This window comes from Delphinus delphis, chromosome 2, assembly GCF_949987515.2.
Source record: "Delphinus delphis chromosome 2, mDelDel1.2, whole genome shotgun sequence".
Lineage (NCBI taxonomy): Eukaryota > Metazoa > Chordata > Mammalia > Artiodactyla > Delphinidae > Delphinus > Delphinus delphis.
Window position 1 is genome coordinate 14562119 of NC_082684.1, and position 18699 is coordinate 14580817.

Here is an 18699-nt window from a genome sequence, read left to right on the forward strand (position 1 = left end):
AGCACCTGGCCCTTTTTAGGGAAGACTTCCAGGAGGAATTAATGTCTCTGGTGATGCTTGAAGGATGAGTAGGAGTTAGCCAGGCAAAGAGAGCTTGATTGCTTTGGGTATATGGAAAAGCATGTGCAGAGGTCCCCACGTGAGAGATCATGACTTCTCTGCAGAAGTAAAAGAAGTCGCGTGTAACAGGAGCACAGAGTGGAGGGATGGTGAGATGTGAAGCTGGACTAGAAGACAGTAGCCAGGTCGTGAAGGGCTTTGTGAGTGTGTGAGGTGTGAGGACCTCCCCCTAGGGGAATGGAGGATCCCGGGGGAGGGGGTTAAGTCAGGAGAGTGACTTCAGATTGCATTTTAGACAGATCTCTCTGGTTGTAGAGAATGGAGGTCTAGAGGCAGGGAGACCGGTTAGGGGTCACCATGGCAACCAAATCGAGATGATGGAACCTGGGCTAGGGTACGGCCCAGGTGTTGGAGAGATGTGGACAGATTTAAGGGAGATTTGTGTGAAGTTTACAGATCTAGGTAAATAGATTGGGTGTGGTTAAGGAGGGAAGGGTAGGCATCAGGACTGAATTTAGTTCATTTGTATCATTTTTTTAGATTGCACATATAAGAGATGAATAAATGAACTTATTTACAAAACAGAAATAGACTCACAGACATAGAAAGCAAACTTGGGGTTACCAAAGGGGAAAGTGGGGGAGAGGGTTAAATTAGGAGTTTGGAATTAACAGATACACAGATACATGCTACTATTTATAAAATAGATAAACAGCAAGGACCTACTGTATAACACAGGGGACTATATTCAATATCTTGTTATAACCTATAATGGAAAAGAATCTGAAAAAAGATTATATATATATATATCTGATTCAAGTATATATATATCTATATCTGAATCTGTTTGTTGTACGCTTGAAAACAACACAACATTGTAAATCAACTATACTTCAATTAAAAATTTTTTTTTTACAAGACTGAATTTAGGTTCCAGGTTTAGCACCTGGGAGTAATGCTAATGCTCACTGACAGAGGGAAAACAGAAGGTACAGGTTGTAAAAGAGGGAGGATGTATTCCATTTGAGCCATCTCCAAGCTATCCAAGAGGAGATGCCCAGGTCAGCATTTGGATATGTGGTTCTGAAGCTGAGGAGGAAGAACTGGACAAGAGACATAGATTTGAAGAGTGTGCAAAGTTGGCTGGGAAAAGTGCCCAGAGAATTAAGAGAATCCAGAGACTATGTGGTCACTGAGACCAAGGAGAGAGAGGAAGAAGGAGGGGTCAGTGATGACCAGTGTTGTCAAGAAGTCAGTGAAATGATTAAGAGAGTCTTCCAGACTGAGCAACAAGAAAGTAGTTGTTGAGTCATTGACTGTATCCAGAACAATGTCAATGGAGCGGTAGGCTCCAAGAGCTGGAAGAGTGAGGAAGAGGAGAGAGGAGGGGGTTGGTGGAGGACAGGAGGGGAAAGATAGAAAAAGGTGTGGTGGGTGAGTGGGAAGAGAGAGAGAGAGATGTTGAGATTTGAGTTATTATAATTCTATGGGAAGGAGCCCATAGAGAGAAGGTTGAAGATACAAGAGGCAAGGGGAAATCAATGGTGAGGTTCCAGAAGACTAAGGAGGGAAGGGGATTTAGAGAACAGGTGGAGGGAAGCTATGTCTCCAACAGAGAACCAAGTTTCAATTAAGGCATAGGGTACAGTGAGCATTAGCTGAAGAAGATGTAGGATAGTTTAATTTGAAACAGAAGTTCCGTGGTGCCCATTGGAAAGGTTTAGGAGGAGAGTAGTGGGAGTTTGGATCAAAGGAGAAAAAAGGCAGAGCAGCGTGAGGAAGAAGACAGGGGAGACAAAGGCTGGAGGGGCTCACCAGCGTGGCCAGGTAGAACAGTTATGTGAGGAGACAGGCAGGATACACAGCTGGATCTTATTTTAGATATTGGTAATTTAATTACAGATGTTGGTAATTTAATCTTTTCTTTTTGCACAATGATGCATTTGTATCACAACCTAAAAATTACCCTCTATAATAGTGACTCTTTTTTTTTTTTTTTAACCAAAACATTTTCTGGCCAATTCAAATTATTCCTGTGTGTTCTGTTGTTTAATTTTATGTGCACCGGGTTAAATCTTCAGCTACGCTCCTGACATTGAGTTCCCCATGTAGAAAAATCTATTCATTATGAACACATTTATTGCTCTATTGAGTTGTCTATTTAAAACGCAGAGAACCGAAAATTCAATGTAGTGCGTTTCTACTTTGGAAAAAAAGTGGATGAATGGGTACTATTTTCTTGAATACACCGTGTTTGTCTTAGATAATTAACAGTCCAGATTCATAGGCTAACAGATGCCAATCCTTGCTTGTTTTGATACTTGTTCCTTATTGAAAGGGATGCTTCCTAAGACTTGTACATGCCATGTCTGCATCAGGGGAACTGATATGACAGATGTAATGGAGACAGTTGCTTTTGGGGCACAGCTAAGCTAAGTGATCAACAGAGACGTTGATCTCCAAAATCTATTTCTCTGAGGTTAATTATGCAAAGTATGAAACAGTTTCTTTGTTGAAATTGTAAAATAAAATATCTCAAGTAGCTTCAGTATAAGATTAAGCCATTAAATACTTATAGATTCCAAGTTTACAGCCCTCTACTAAATATTTATCGTATTTAAGACTGGTGTTTGTCCCAGATACATTCTTTGATGACATATCCTAATTTCTCTAGATTTCTAATATTAGTAAATGAGAATATCCCTGTGTTGTGTACATGTAAGTGTGGACTACAGTACAGTACAAGGGCACTGTCAAATGAGAAATCTGCAGTTAATACTTAGTGGATCTGACCAGGAGGTCAGAGTTTATTTTTTTATTTCTTCCCAGTGTAACCCCCAAGAGGCCATCTGTTCCATTTCTTAACATGTATAGTGGATTCTCCTGTCAACATCCAGGCTGGGGCAGACTAATGGAGAGAGCTTTGTCTTCCATGCCACCTAATCCCATCCGGCTCCCAGCCCCACCATCTCTGTTATAAACAGAAGCCCCTCCACTCTCTCTGGGTGTCTCATGCCTATTCTACTTGTATCTTCATTTGTTCTGACTTGGCCTCCACTCTTCCCCTCACTCAGGCTTTCCAAGGACATCCTTGGAATCTTTCTTTCACTGTAAGTGAACTTTCCTGCATCCTTAACTGAGTGGTAGAACATTGCATCTTCCTTCTTGCCTTAGCTGACATTCAGCTCTTCTTCAAGAGCTTTGCCCAGTTGGTCTTTTGAGGGAACACTACTTCAGAAGCACAATGCTCTTTGGAGACCAACATTTCCCACCCTACGGTGGACCCTCCCTTTTTGATCATCCCGAATCTGATTGATTTGCTTTCTGTGTCCATGGCACTGTCATCCATCAAGCTCCAGATCACCTGCATCACATACAGCCTCTTTGCAAACTCAAAGCCCTGACATCATCCTGGGTGCTACCCAGTACTTTAGATTTTCAGTTCCTTCGCCCTCTCAGTTCCAGTGACCTTCATCTCCATTACTTCAACTGACTGCTCACTTAGCAGGACCCTTGTTTGGTCCTGGTAATGTCTGGACCATTACCAGGAAGTGCACCATTTCTAAAGTCTCACATTCAAATAACTCTTTTCTGTGAGTCAGGACCTCTGATACAGTATTGAGTGGTAGGGTTGGTAGTGGGCATCCATGTTGTATTTCTGGCGTTTTATGCAAATGCTTCTAAGTCTTCATATCACTATTTAGTATGATATTGCTATAGGGTTTTGGTGGAAGGAAAAAAATCCTTTATATTCCAAATCTGCTCAGTGTTTTCATTTGTCAGTAGATGTTGGGCTTCTGTGAATTTTTTTTTCCTACACATGTGAAGTTCTCATATTGTTTTTCTCCCTTAATCTGATATTTACAGCATTAAATTTTTTTTCTCCTCCATTTTTCCTCTCCTTTTGAAATTCTTTAATGTCAGAGCTTTCCCTTACATCTTCTCCTTAATTTTTCCCCCTTACATCTGTCTCTTTAATTTTCCTTTCAGTTTTTTCCCCCTATCTTTTTTTCTCTCTCTCTACTGCATCCTGGGAGATTTTCTTAGTTTTGCCTTCCAGTTCATTAAATCTCTCTTAAGCTGTATGAAACTTGCTACTTATATTTTTTCATTACAAGATCTTCTGTTGGTTTCTTTTCATTTCTACCTCTTTTTCTTTCACACCCTTCTGATTTCACAGTCTTGTTTGATAGCTGTTAGTCCCTCCATTATGATGGCTTTGAGGATTTTAAAAGTCTTTTTCAGAGTGTTCTATTATAGCTACTTCCTCAGATGTGAATTGTCTCTTTTGTCAGAGTGCATTTAATCATGCTGCATATCCTTGCATATTTTGTAGTTTTCTTTTCTTTTCTTGAGAGCTTACCTCCCCTGTGGATCTGCTCTACAAGGGTTCTCTCTGAAGGGTGGTTTTGAGATTTCCTCAATCGCAGACCCATGGATTTCTTAGCTCTGAAACAAGTCATAAATTAAGCATGGCTTGGGAATCCTACTACAGGGACGTAAAAATTTCTGTGCCCACGTGTGATTCAGACTCAGTTGCTAGTGAGATACATGCATCTTATCTTCATTTCTAGTCACAGGTAATGTGGGGTCTTGATCCTAACCGAAAATAAATGGAACTCTTCTCACCCCACCGCACCCCTGATACCTGTGAGGCATATTCAGCCCCTTCCCCTTTGCAGATGTAGAAGCCTCAGACCCCTCTAGTCTTTCTGGCACCTGCCCCCACCCCATCCTCACAATGGCCGCAGAGTCTTAGTCATCACTTAGCACCGCGGGCTTATGATCCTTTTCTATTCAGAAACTTTCCTGCCTTGTTTTTGAAAATGGTTTCAATCGGTAAAAGTCCCAGCAGAAAATAGAGCATCACTCAGATACTTAAATTCAAGAGATTTTAATGAAGAAACTATTTTCAGAAGTATGCACAGGAGTAAAGAATCCAACAAGGTCATTTGAGGTGCCAGGGACTAGGAAGCTGTCACCACTCCCAGTCTGAAGGGACAAGGGAGAGAATGTTATTATTGGAGGCCAGGGACAGCTGGAGCTATGGAGGAGGGTAGAAGCTGGGTTTGGAGGGACGTCGCCACTACCAGAAGGAAGACCTGAGGCAGGGAGGGAGCAGGAAAGAAATACCCCATCCTCTCTCCCTCTCTTCTCCTACCTCTTGCTGGTAACTTCTGTTGGCCAAACCCAGATGGAAGGTACCAGCAAGGAAGCCCAGGTAATAGGGCCCAGAGGGGCCCAGAGCAAGGCAGGGAATGGATTGGAGGGATATGAAAGTAGAGAATAAATAAATAATACAAGGCTTATGTGATTTTTTGGTTAAAAAATTTCATTTGTTATTTCTATATGTTGCAGCAGACTGAGAATTTTCAGCAAGCATTTACCCTGCCATGTTGACTCAGAAGTCTAATAATCCCTACTCCAACCTCTTACTCAGCTGAATCTCTCATTTGGGCACACCCCTAACGTTTGCAGGGCCTGGGGCAAGGTACAAACAGAAGCCCACATGCTATATGTCTATAGATATGAAAATTATAAATCAAGGTAAACTATTAGGCAAAATATGTTTTATCTTCCTACCTTGACAAATATACTTTAATAATGACTCGAAGGCAAAGCTGTGTTTTGGAACTCATCGGTTCCTGGGAGATCCACGTGGGGCACTCATGGCATGGGGGAGAGCTGGCCTCTGTCCCTGGCTCTGCTCCAGGTGGTCAGGAGCCTCACATGCGCTTGTGTGGACACTCAGCCCTCACATCCCACCTTAATCCACATGACCTACAAACAGCCACCCTTTGGGTGGACCCTCAGGAAGAGGCCTGCACAGGCACTGAAAGCGTGCTTAGGGCTGCTTGGGTAGGGAATCCTAGGGTCCCAGGTACCTGGAATGGGGTCTGAAAGGTGGAGGATGGAGGATGTAGGGGTGGGCACATCTTGTTCGTCTTGCAGACTCCTTTTGTGGAGAGGGGTGCAGCCAGAGAAGGGCCAGAGCAGAGCCCTCTACAGTTCAGGGCAGGGTCCCCTCTGGCCTGGGTTTAGTGCTGGTCCCATTGCACCTGATCTTCATCTTCATCAAAACCTCCAGTCCCTTCTCTTCTCTATGTTTTTCTCAGACTGTGAGCCTCCCTGCCTGGTCTGGGTCCTCTGGTCCATCACGCTCTCAGCAAGGCCCTCAACTTCCTAGCCCCCTTGTCCTTCCATCGTTCGTACCCGGCAGCCCGAGTCTCCATCTGCCTGCTTCACGCTCGGCTTGGTGAGGGCCTGCCTTGTGAACAGTATAAGCAGTATACACATCCCAGTTGGACCTCTGGACCACCAGCTTTTTCCTGGTTCCCCCAAAACATTTTCAAAACGTCACCACCCTTCTCAGGCTCCTGCCCCCCCTCTTCTCTGTCACTCTCATCAAATGGCCTCGCTTCCCATTTCTCTAAGAAAAAAGAAGTCACCAAAGCCACAGTGTCTTTTACTTCCTGCCCCCTCTGCAGTTTTACTGGACACTGCTGACAATGATGGTGAGGATAAAGATGGAAGATAATGGCTAACTTTGTCCACCCCTAAGCCCCACCTGCCGCCATGGCGCCTTCCTCCTGTCACAGAGGTGAAGGGGCTGCTTCCCCGCCCCCCAGCCTCTGGCAGATCCTTCCACCATGACTTTGGATTCTGCCCCTTCCTGCTTACTGGGGACCTAACTGCATCAGTGATCTCCTCTGTCTAACACTCTGCCTTTAAGCTGCAGTCACTCCTCTGCCTCTCATTTCCAAATCCCCTCCAGTCCACGGTGGTCTCATTTCTGCCCCAGTAACTCCACTGAAACCTCTCCGATCAGGTCCAACAGTCACCTCTACTGGCTAAAGCCAATGGGTACTTTAGTGCTTCTGCACAGTATTTGACACAAGTGAGCTGGCCTTCTAAACATGCTCTTTGCCCTTGACATCCATGTTCTTCCTGCTTTAACGGGCAGCTTTCTGAGTCTCCTTCCCTTCATTGTTGTCTTTTTCAGAGCTCTGCCCTCAGCTGCTTCTCTTCTGATTCATTAAACTCTCAGCACTGACCTGTGGGTATTCAATCAATCTCAGATTATGTATGCAAATCAGGCAGTGGTTTCAAATTCAAGCAGGGAACTCAAGTCTTTAAAAGTTTAAGCAAGAAGGAGCAAACTTTTTTTTGGAGGGATACACATTTCCAGTCATGAATGATGTATTACTTATTGGAACTGGAGTCCACTGAGGGGGAAAAAATCATAATAGCTTATTTCAGAACTAACACAGCTATACGTTAGCAACCGAAATGATGTCGCTATCTTATTAGAAATACAACAAAGAGATAACTTAGCAGCTGTCTCCTGCACTGTCATTTCATTTTGCTCTGTAGTTCTTGGCAGAGAATCTAGAAAAGAAAAAAAAATAATTAAGCCACACTGTGTTCTCCTAGACTAAATGAGTTCTGCTGTTCTGAGAAACAAATCTTAAAAGGCAATGTATGTTCCATGATTATTAGAAATAGAACATTTTCAAAATTGTTTTTTTTTCCCTAGAGACATGTGATTAAACATTATGGCCTTTTCCCTTCCAGCTAAGAGAAACGTCGTAAAGTTTCTCTTAGCTCCACATTCCAAACCCAAAACTCCAGGGCCAAACATCAGCCTAGGGGCCATAATTAGATCTTGGAACACACTTTGAAAAAAGAATTCCACAGAGAACTATTTAGGGCTCTCTTTTCATTGAGATAAAGAGATGCCACATGTAGAGCATTTATTTGTTTATTCATTCATCATTCATTCCACAAATAATTATGTTAATAGCCACTTAAAGTCATCTTAGAATGGATATTGTTTAATGTGCAGAAAGATGCTTGGCAAAAAGAGACGCTGAGTTTATTTTTACTTTATTTGGCCTTTACCTGCCAAGGTTTCTTTTCCCCACCTTCAGAATGTGTTTGCCAGCAGGACCTACTTTGCGTGTGCGTCATATTATTATATTCCATCTTTCCCTGTTGCAGTCATTTTAATAGTGATTTGGGTTGTGGTATCTTTGTGCTACTCTATACTTAAGCAGAGGGAAACTCTTACCAGTCCAGGGAAAGAAGGAATTGTCAAAATTAAATCAGAAGTCAGGGTTCCATTGCCTGCTGATTTGTACAGTTCACGTTTTTACAACGTAAGTATGAACTGAAACAGTAATACTATGGCCACTTTAATTTTTATCGACATGTCTAAGAAAATGAACATGGCTAAAAGGGAGATAGATGAGACGTGCAGATTTCGTGGGAAACATTATTAATGCTATTAATCTTCTGGCATTACCTAGGGGCCCAAGAGAACACAAGGCAGAATTGAATACAGTCCCAGCCCAGAATAAGAGCCCAATGCATGTTAGCCTAGGAGTGGAAAAGCCATTGCCTGCAGTGGTAACATAAATGTATGACTTAGGCTGGGTGGGAGATTACAGGCAGTGGTGGGGCTTTGGCAACCTGGAGAGCTCCTAAGTTGCCTAAAGGCATCCATGTTTAACAAATTGAAAAACACTGTGCTCGCCAAACAAAAACATGTCTAGAGATTGAGTACTGTCCCAGCCAAAGTGTTAGATCTCTGAAGTATGCCTATCCCTTACTTTATGTCCTCCATTCCCCTTTCCACATACCCTCTTTCACTCTTTTACTTCCCACCACCATCCACCCTGTATCTCGGACTGCTCGCCACTTCAGCCGAGAGCTGCAATCACAAAGTTTCTACCTCATTTCAAAGAATATCTAATGTCCATCGACAGATGAATGGATAAAGAAGATGTGGTGTGTATACGTACATGCACAATGGAATATTACCCAGCCATCAAAAAGAATGAAATAGTGCCATTTGCAGCAACAGGGATAGACCTAGAGATTATCATACTAAGCAAAGTAAGTCAGAAAGAGAAAGACAAATACCATATGATATCACTTGGAATCTAAAATTTGACACAGATCAACATATCTACGAAATAAAAACAGACTCACAGATATAGAGAACAGACTTGTGGTTGCCAAGGGAGGGGGGTGTGGGAGTAGAGGAGGGAAGGAACGGGAGTTTGAGATTAGCTGAGGCAAACGATTATATATAGAATGGATAAACAACAAGGTCCTACTGCATAGCACGGGGAACTATATTTAATATCCTATGATAAACCATAATGGAAAAGAATATATAACTGAGTCACTTTGCTGTACAGAGGAAATTAACACAACATTGTAAATCAACTATACTTCAATAAAATCTAAAAAAGTAATAATAACTAATGAAATGTGCCTGGGTTTGCGAGTGTTTGTGTACACATTAACCAAGCATCATTTAAAACACTTTAAAACTTCTCAATCTTTGTTAGCTTTTATATTATATATATAATACATGTTCTTCATTTGAAAAGTTCCAACAGTATAGAAACTAAAGTAAAATGAGTTTCTTCCTTTTTCCCCTCTGCCAATCCTATTCCCTGGATAAATATTATTAGCTGTTTGGTGTATATTCATCCACATTTTTTCTGAACATATAAACTAACATATATATGCACATACCTACACACATAGATTATACATAAATATAATATTAAAATACTGCATACCATTCTTCAACTTGCTTTTTCATATAATACATCACAAATTTTCATAATAGTATGATTATATCACATTCTTTGTAACAGCTATTTATCAATATATAATAGTTTACTTAATCAGTCCCTATTAGTGACGTTTAAATTGCTTCTAGCTTTTCTATTTTTCTGCATCCAACTCTCTACAAGGATGTGTGATAGCCATCTCCACGTTCAAAGCCAAACTCCTGATCTTCTCCCCCATACCTGCTTCTCTTAAAGTTTTCCATCTTTCTTTTTTTTTTTTGCGGTATGCAGGCCTCTCACTGTTGTGGCCTCTCCCACTGCGAAGCACAGGCTACGGACACGCAGGCCCAGCGGCCATGGCCCACAGGCCCAGCCGCTCTGCGGCATGTGGGACCCTCCCGGACCGGGGCACGAACCCGCGTCCCCTGCATCGGCAGGCGGACTCCCAACCACTGCGCCACCAGGGAAGCCCAAAGTTTTCCATCATAATTCACGGAACTCCATCCTTTGCGTTGCTTATGCCAAAACCCTTGGAATCATCTCAGGCTCCTTTCTCTTTCTCCACATCCATTATATCAGCACCGGCTCAGCCTCCCAAGTCAGCTCCATGCTTCTGCCTTTACCCGACAGTCTGTTCTCAACCTGAGGGATCCTTTTCAAATGTGCGGCAGGTCAGGCCATGCTTCTGTGGATTCTTGTCTCACTTGCATAAAAGCCAAGGTCCTTATACTGGTGGACAAGGCCTTAAATGATCACCCCCACCACCGCCACCCCCTCCACCATTGTCTCCCCCGCCCATACTCACCTATAGCTCTCCCGCTTTGCTCATGCTTCCCCAGCTATACTCGCCTTCTCACTTTTCTTCAAACGTGCCAGGTATGCTCCTGTCTCGGGGCCTTTGCACATGCTCTGCCTTCTGTCAGCAGTGCTCTTCCCCCAGATATACACCAACCTTCTTCCTAACACTTTCAAGTGTTCAGTAGTCTCCTTCTCAGTGAGGTCTTCCTTGCCCAGGGTATTTATAAAGAACATTTCCCAGCCTTCTCTAGCCCTCTTCTCTGTAGTACTTATCACCATCTAAGGTACTTTACAATAGGGGTTACTTTTTTGTTTTCTTTATTGTCATTCTCTACCCCTGGAAGATAAGGAGGGCAGGAAATGTGTCTGTTTGGTTTTCTGTGGAATCCTCAGCATCTGGAAGACTGCCTGCCCCACAGGAGGCTGACAGTAGCTACTTGTTGAATGAACAGATGCTATGAACATGTCAGCTGTGAACGTCCACATACATATTTATTTGCTCGCATGTGGGGCTATCTCTTCAAGGTGAATTATTAGAAGTGGAATTGCTGAGCCAATGGGCATGCTTATTATTATTTTTTTTTTTTAAGGAGAAAAGCTGTGGTTTTCTTTTTTGTTTTTTGAAGATGTTGGGGGTAGGAGTTTATTAATTTATTTATTTTTGCTGTGTTGGGTCTTCGTTTCTGTGCAAGGGCTTTCTCTAGTTGTGGCAAGCGGGGGCCACTCTTCATCGCAGTGCGCGGGCCTATCACTATCGCGGCCTCTCTTGTTGGGGAGCACAGGCTCCAGACGCGCAGGCTCAGTAGTTGTGGCGCACGGGCCTAGTTGCTCCGCGGCATGTGGGATCCTCCCAGACCAGGGCTCGAACCCATGTCCCCTGCATTAGCAGGCAGATTCTCAGCCACTGCACCACCAGGGAAGCCCAAGGCATGCTTATTTTAAATGTAATATGTATTGTAAATTGCTTTCCATAAAGGTTGTACATTTGGTATACTATATGATTCTTCCTGTAAAAAAAAAAAAAGATGTATTTTAAAATAGAACTTAACCTGGATGTAGTGGTGAGGTTACAAGTGAAAGGGACCTTTTAATTCAGGGATCCTTCATCTGGAGTCCATGAACGTAAACTTTATTCAGCATCTTTTTAAAGATATTCAGCATCTTTTTAAACTGGAAATGTTGCCAGAAAAGCACAGTCATTTTAACAGTATCTGTGACTTTGTCACTAACAGAAGACACAGATATTTTTGTATCATAGTATAAATGTTGTGGCTGTCTTGAATATGTTCACCCTCTTCACTGCTTTGGAATCCAGTGAGTCCTCCTTCCCTTGAATCCTCCCTTTCCTTTACCCACCACTAGTTATTTGTCTTGCCACTAGATCTTGTTATTTAATGTGTTAATAAAGAAGCACCTATAATACCTTATTGCTAATTTGTTTTTTTAATACTCATATCTATTTCAGTATAATTGGTTTCATTTTATGCATTTAAAATTAGAGTCTTTATCAAACTGCCACAAGGGTTCATGGTACAAAAACAGTTAAGAGCTCTGTTCGTTGAAGGGGCTGCTGTTCATTTGAAGGAGTAAGTTAGTCATACAGTTAATCATTAGGCATTTTATAAAATTAAAGTGCCACAGAATTTCAGTACCAGAATAGAAGATACACTAATATTCATGGCTATCATGTCTTTCATTCATTCATCCAGTGCTTATTTATTAAGTGCTTCTATAGGCAGTGCTCTGTGTCAAGAGTTCTGCAAATCAAAGGTGAAGATCTGCTCCTTGCCTGTGCTCACTGGGGAACTTTGAAAAGACTAATCGGTGATGCACATCAGAACCGTCTACCCAGAGCCTTTCCATCCTTGACTCACTCCCCTCCTCTACCTACCTCTGCATGTTGGAGAGCTCGGGCCTTGTTCCTGGTTTTCTTCTCTATCCACGTTTTTCCCCTACGTGATCTTATGCAGAGTTACAACACCTAAATGCTGGTGCTTTCCAAAGTTACACCTTCGGACCAGATCTTGCCCTAAGATCCAGGCTCATCCATACTTACCGTCTCTACTTGGGTGACTCATGGCATCCCAGACTTCACATAAGCAAACATATTTCTCCCTCCTATTTCAGTAAGTGGCATCACTATCCGTCCATTGACTCAAGCTAAAAATTGCCCAAGGGTCTTCCTTGAATCCTACCTTCCGTTTACTTGCCTCCCCTTATCCCACATCCCTAATGCAATTCATCAGCAAATAATATTGGTTCTCTATTCATAATACCTTCTTACAGTGCTATTCAAAGTGTGGTCAGCAGATCAGTGCTGGTCCATGATGAGTTAGGTATAGACATTGAGAGTAAGCATTAAAAGCTTTTACAGCAGTTTGAAATTGTCATGATGCCACATTCACAATGGCAGACTCATCTCATTGAACAGGGTATAGACAGCTTTAGTTCTGGCAAGCTCAAATGGTGAGTCATATGTGGCGCAAGTTGTGTAATAAATAATCCCGTGCAATAGGACCATATTACAGTGTGTGATACTTTATGATTGGTTTATCAGCTGTATTCTCAAAGTGTATAAAAACCTGTGAAGATGAAAGCATTTCTTTTTATAACTTATATTTACAAGTTTTCATTTTTAATCAAAAATTTTCATTTTATTATTTAACATTATTAGTTAATTAAGGAAATAAAATTTATGTTGATTATTTTCACCCTCAAGTTGCAGAAGGTAAAGCAAGCCTCACTGGAGTTTTTTGTTAGCTTGTTGGCAAGGAAACACGTGTCTTTTCTGAATGTGGCAAGAGTATAAACCAAATGGTGAAGGTGGAAGTGATTCTGAAGAAACAAAGGCCCAAGAGTACATATTTGTTTTCCTCAAAACTGTGATCCCTCACATACTGAGTTCAGTTTATAGCTGTCATTGATGTTGACATCCTAAAAGCATAATGTTTAGTGATTTGTAGAGACATACTGGCTATGAAGCAATGGAACCATCAAAACACATAGGGTAGGGCTTCCCTGGTGGCACAGTGGTTGAGAATCTGCCTGCCGATGCAAGGGACATGGGTTCGTGCCCCGGTCCGGGAGGATCCCACATGCCGCGGAGCAGCTGGGTCCTTGAGCCATGGCCGCTGAGCCTGCGCGTCCGGAGCCTGTGCTCCGCAACGGGAGAGGCCGCGGCTGTGAGAGGCCCGCGTACCGCAAAAAAATAAAAAATAAAAAAATAAACATATAGGGTAGTAGAATCCACAATGACACACAAAAAAAGTATTCTTTAATGGCATCCAAAAAAAAAAATTAAGTTCAAAGCCACGAGAATTTTTTGAAAGGAAGAATAGAGGATTAAAAAGCTGATTCAAACAGATGTTCAGTATTTCACTTATAAACATGAGGGTTCTACAGGCTTCTTAGTAAGTAATGGTTCAGCTCGCCAAGACTGAAATCCGTATACAGTTGGTGAGACATTGGTGAAGGATTGTATCAAAGGTATTTGCTCAGAAATGTTGGGTGAATCCGCGCACAGAAGGTAGCTCAAGTATACTTCCCCCCGCAGCTCAGCCTGTTCTGGAACCGGCTGATGGTGTGGAGGACTAATGCATAGAGCAGCTGAAGCCAGCAACATGTTTTTTCATTGTAGTGTGATAATTTCACTCATATTCCTATTTATGTGCAATTTGAACATGTTGGTGATACGAAGGAAGAATTTCTTTTTTCAGTTTCGTCGCTGACAAACAACTAAGTCTGAACTGTGTAGATGAAGGATTCGTTGTCAACAAACATGGACTGGAGTTTACATTTTGTGTAGGAGCGTGTTCCGATGGTGCAGAAAACATCCTGAAGACATCGCCCTGATTTAGGGGCTGCACCAGAATGTAAATCAGTGGGCTGTCTCTCTCATGAGGAAGTCCTGCTATGAAAAGAAATGTTGGTGGAACTAAACTGTGGGCTTAGTGCCGTCCTAAAAATCATGAATTAGATAAAGGCTGGTGTGTTCAATTCTGGATTATTCTCTTGTGTTGCATGATACTGTGTAGGCAGATCATGAACAGCTATTACTACATGCTGAGGTGTGATGATAATCAAGAGGACAAGTGTTTGAGAATGTTCAATTTATAGAACAACTCTAAACGTTTCTGTAAAATCAGAAGACAGTTTGGTCCCGGCTTGTTGAAGATATGAATTGGACAAGCAGGACTGCGTATGTATCTAACACCTTCAGCATTTTTAATGATCTCAATATTTCCATGCAAGGAAGAAATGCAACATGTTTTTCAGTGGCTGATAAAAAAAGGAAAGGAGCTTGGAAGAACAGAATTTCTACAGCTTATTACGACACACGTTGCATAAATTAACAATTATCAATGATGCAGGTGATGATCTTTATACTGCATATCTGTGAAAAGCTATCACAAAACACCTTAAAATTTGATAAGGCATTTTGAATTTTATTTTCCATCAAAAGAAGATCTACGCCTAAAAAATTCATGGATCCAGAATCCATTTCTTTCATCAAAAGATAAATTTAACCATAACTTACAAGATACATTACTGGAACTGACTTCTTTTGAAGGATTTAAAGGACTCTGAAAACGTAGTAGCACTTTTTCCATTTTAGATAAAATTTTAAAATGAACAAAACGAGCTTGCTGAAATTGCTCTAAAACCTCTTCTATTCCATTCTGCGAGACTGGTTTCTTTCCTCTTATTATTATTAACATAAAACATAGAAATAGATTAGATGTACCTTATCAACTACAAGTAGCCTTGTTGGCGAAAGCACCTAGATTAGATAAATTATCAATCAAGAAGCAAGTCAGTTTGTCACATTAAAATTTTTAAACATTTATATACACTGTGTTCATTCAAAGTGTGCCTATAGACATTTAATATGGGGATTCATTTTTTTTCCCTCAAAATGAAAAAAAAAGTTGCAAGTGTAATAGTGAGCCTATACTGCATATTAGTTGCCTACATACATACTTTCAGTGAACAAACAACATGTACAATTTTCATACTTTTTTCCTTATGCATACTTTGGTAATATTTATTGCAATATAATTTCCTGTTGGTTGAACTAGTAATACAGAATTGCAGCTTTTAACTTCTAAGTCTTTTTATTTCATTTTTCTAGCAATTTGTATTAAGTTTTACAAAGTAGCAGTTTGCAACAGACTGGAAAAATTTTTCAAGTGGTCCTTTACCAAAGAGAATTTAAGCAGCACTGCCTTAGGGGACTTAATAGAAAATGAGGCTTTTCTTCAAAACATACCCTCTGAAAAGAATTAGTTCTCTTACGAAGTCTTTCAAACTATCAGACATGTTCTCAGTTACTTTATTTTGAACAAGAAAAGAGTGTTGAGCCTGAAGCAGCCTCAGTCAGTGTGGGTTTTTGATGCTTACAGAGGTTACCTGATGAAATTGGCAAATAAAGGAGGAAGGAAATGTCACACAGATCCAGTTCTTCTGCCTGATGTTATAAACTCATAACTGCAAATATTGGCTGTCATTGTAAACAAGCCTTTAAAGATACTTTAAAAGCAATCCAGTAAGTGGTTACATATTAGAGATCACAAATATACATCTCAGATTGAATGAAAAAGAAACCCAAAACATACATTTTATAATGTTACGCAAATAGCTACCAAGTGGCTTTAGGTAAAAATTTCTAGTGTCAGTACCAAGCATGGAATTTACAAAGTCCTGTATTCCAGACAGCTTTAACAGATGTGAAAGTGACATGCCCTGGAAAATAGAGTTAATGTCTGTAAAAGTGGCTCTGGTGATGATGAAAACATTGATATGAAGCCGCATGTCAAGAATGAATAAAATTGTTTCATGAAACATGATCATGGAAAAAGCAGCGTGTGTTGGTTATTAGGCTCTTGTCTCTCAGCCCCAAACCCACCCTTCTCTACTCTGCATGGTGAGGCTGGGACTAAGACTCTGAAAGCCGCATTTCTCCTTTACCAGCTGCCTCTCAGCAGGTTCCATCTTCCCAACGTGCAGAGGATGCCTGACGGCTGGAGAAGGGAGCAGCAGTGGCTCTTTCCTCCCTGTCTCCTCTCGGTTCCCAGAAGGGTCACTTCATTCCAGCACCTGCTGTTGGTTCTAGTTTCCTGCTGTTGGTTCCAGTTTCCCACTGTTTCTCACCCTGGACCCCTCAGAGACATCAACCACAGCTCCCAGAGGGTGGGCTCCAGCTTCCCAGGACGCTCCACCAGCCTTCTAGGTCTACCTCAGCCTCTTCCCTCTGTTTCTTCAGCCCTGACGATGGTAGAGGCTTCATATACTCATAGTTACAACTTTTTTTTTTCTTTTTAATAACTGCTGTGTTTCCCTTTTGCCTTGTAGTCCTCCAATACCTGTCTAACTATTTCTTAGGTTAAAATCTCCCTTTTAAAATAACTGTCGTATTTCTGGACTGGATTTCCTGACTTGGATCCCAGCTGATGTACTAGCAGTGGCCCCAGCTGGTCTGGCAGTGGTTTGGTTGTGTCCGGCCCTGAATGCAGTGCCGAGCAGCTTGCCAGTGGGAAGTGGTAGTAATCCATGTCATGCAGTGGCATCGTGATTAATCAGATCACCCCCAGGGGTTGATGGTAATGGAGTGCCCACTGAAGAAAGAAACTTGAGGCTGCTGCGTGTACCCATCATTGCAGTAATGATGACGACTAAGAGTGGGGAATGCGGTGGCTATTTCTGCCTGGATGTGTATTCGTAGAAAAAAAAAAAGACAAGCTCACGTCTTTAAACACTGAGGTCGTCATAGATGGCAAATCTCAAATGATCCCACCTCTCTCCATCTGCACTGCACCATCCTACCTCACACCATCCTCATTTCTCCCCTGAAGTTTGCAATAGCTTCCGGCTTCCAGTCCTTCTTTCTGACAACCCATTTTCTATATGATGACCCAAGTGCCTTAAAACCAGCTCCTCTGCTTAAAACCTCCAGTGACATCCTATTGCACTTAAAATCTAACCTCTTCAACCTCATCTCAAACCGCTTTCTTCTTCTCAGTTGTTCTAGTCTTTCTAGCTCTTTCCAGCTGTGGTACTCCCACCTTTACAGTTCTCTGTCATTGGAATTCACTTCCCCAAGCTCTCGTATGTGACTGCTTCCCTTCAACCCTTTCCCCTTGTAAATATGTCATCACGGGTTCATTTCTTTCATAGCACTTACCGCAATCTTTGTAGATCTTTTTTACTTCCTTGTTCATCTCCCCCCTACCAAACTGCACTCCATTAGGGCAGAGACCTGTCTGTCTGATTGGCTACTGTATTCCCAGGACGCTGCTCCAATGCCTACCACATAGTAGGTGATCAATACATATTTGTTGATTGAATGATTCTGAGAAATAATTTTTCCTCAGTTAATTTATAATTTTAGTTATGAAGCATTTCAAGCATGCAGAAGATATCGTAACAAACACCCAGGTACCTACCAACCAAATTTAACAGATTTTGACATTTTGCCATATTTGCTTCTGATTGTGTTTTCTTCTCTCTCGTTCTCTTTTTTAAAAGAAATGTTAAATGTAAAAGAAATGTGTCCATTTCATCTAAGTTCAAAATTATTAGCACAAATTTTGCATGGTATTCTCTTAACAATATTTTTAATGGCTGTAAAATCTGCCTCACCTTCAATCCAGATATAGGTAATTTGTGGGGTTTTTTTCCTTTCATCAGTCTAGCTAGAGGTTTATTAATTTTACTGATCTTTTTAAAGAACCGTCTTTGGTGTCATTTATTTTCTGTATTATTCTTCCATTTTCTAGTTCATTGATTTTTGCTGCTGTTATATTATTATTCCCTTCTACTTATTTTGGTTTACTTGATCTTTTTATGGCTTCTTCAAGTAGATGTTTCCATCGTTGATTTTAGTCTTTTTTTCTTTTCCAACGTAAACATTTAAAACTTTATGTTTCCATCTAAGCACTGCGTTAACTGCATTCCACAAATTTTGTGTTTTCATTATCATCCAGTTCAAAATAGTTTCTAATTCTCTTTGTGTTTTCTTCTGTGAACCATGGGTTATTAAGAAATATGTTGCTTAATTTCCAAATATTTAGATATTTTCCAGATTTTTTGGTTACTGACTTTTTATTTAATTCTGTTCCCTTCAACTCCTTTAAATTTATTGTAAGTTTTTTTATGGCTCAGCATCTGTCTTGGTGAATGTTCCATTAGAGATGGAGTGGAATGAATATCTTTTAGATGTTGATATTTACTACCAGAGGAGTATTAAAATAAC

At 41.2% G+C, this 18699-nt stretch overlaps 1 protein-coding gene across 7 annotated transcripts in view; it reads left to right on the forward strand.

Moving 5' to 3' along the window:
* The window catches only part of EFCAB11 (EF-hand calcium binding domain 11), a 187380-nt gene that overhangs the window by 99870 nt on the left and 68811 nt on the right, over positions 1-18699 (forward strand). Inside the window, exon 6 of one of the 7 annotated variants that reach the window (XM_060004060.1) lies at positions 14165-15084. The exons of the other annotated variants lie outside the window; for them this stretch is intronic. Coding sequence (XP_059860043.1) covers positions 14165-14300 — 136 coding nt within the window. The 3' untranslated portion in view covers positions 14301-15084. Of the gene's footprint in view, positions 1-14164; positions 15085-18699 lie in introns of those variants that run through there. 7 annotated transcript variants of the gene reach the window in all.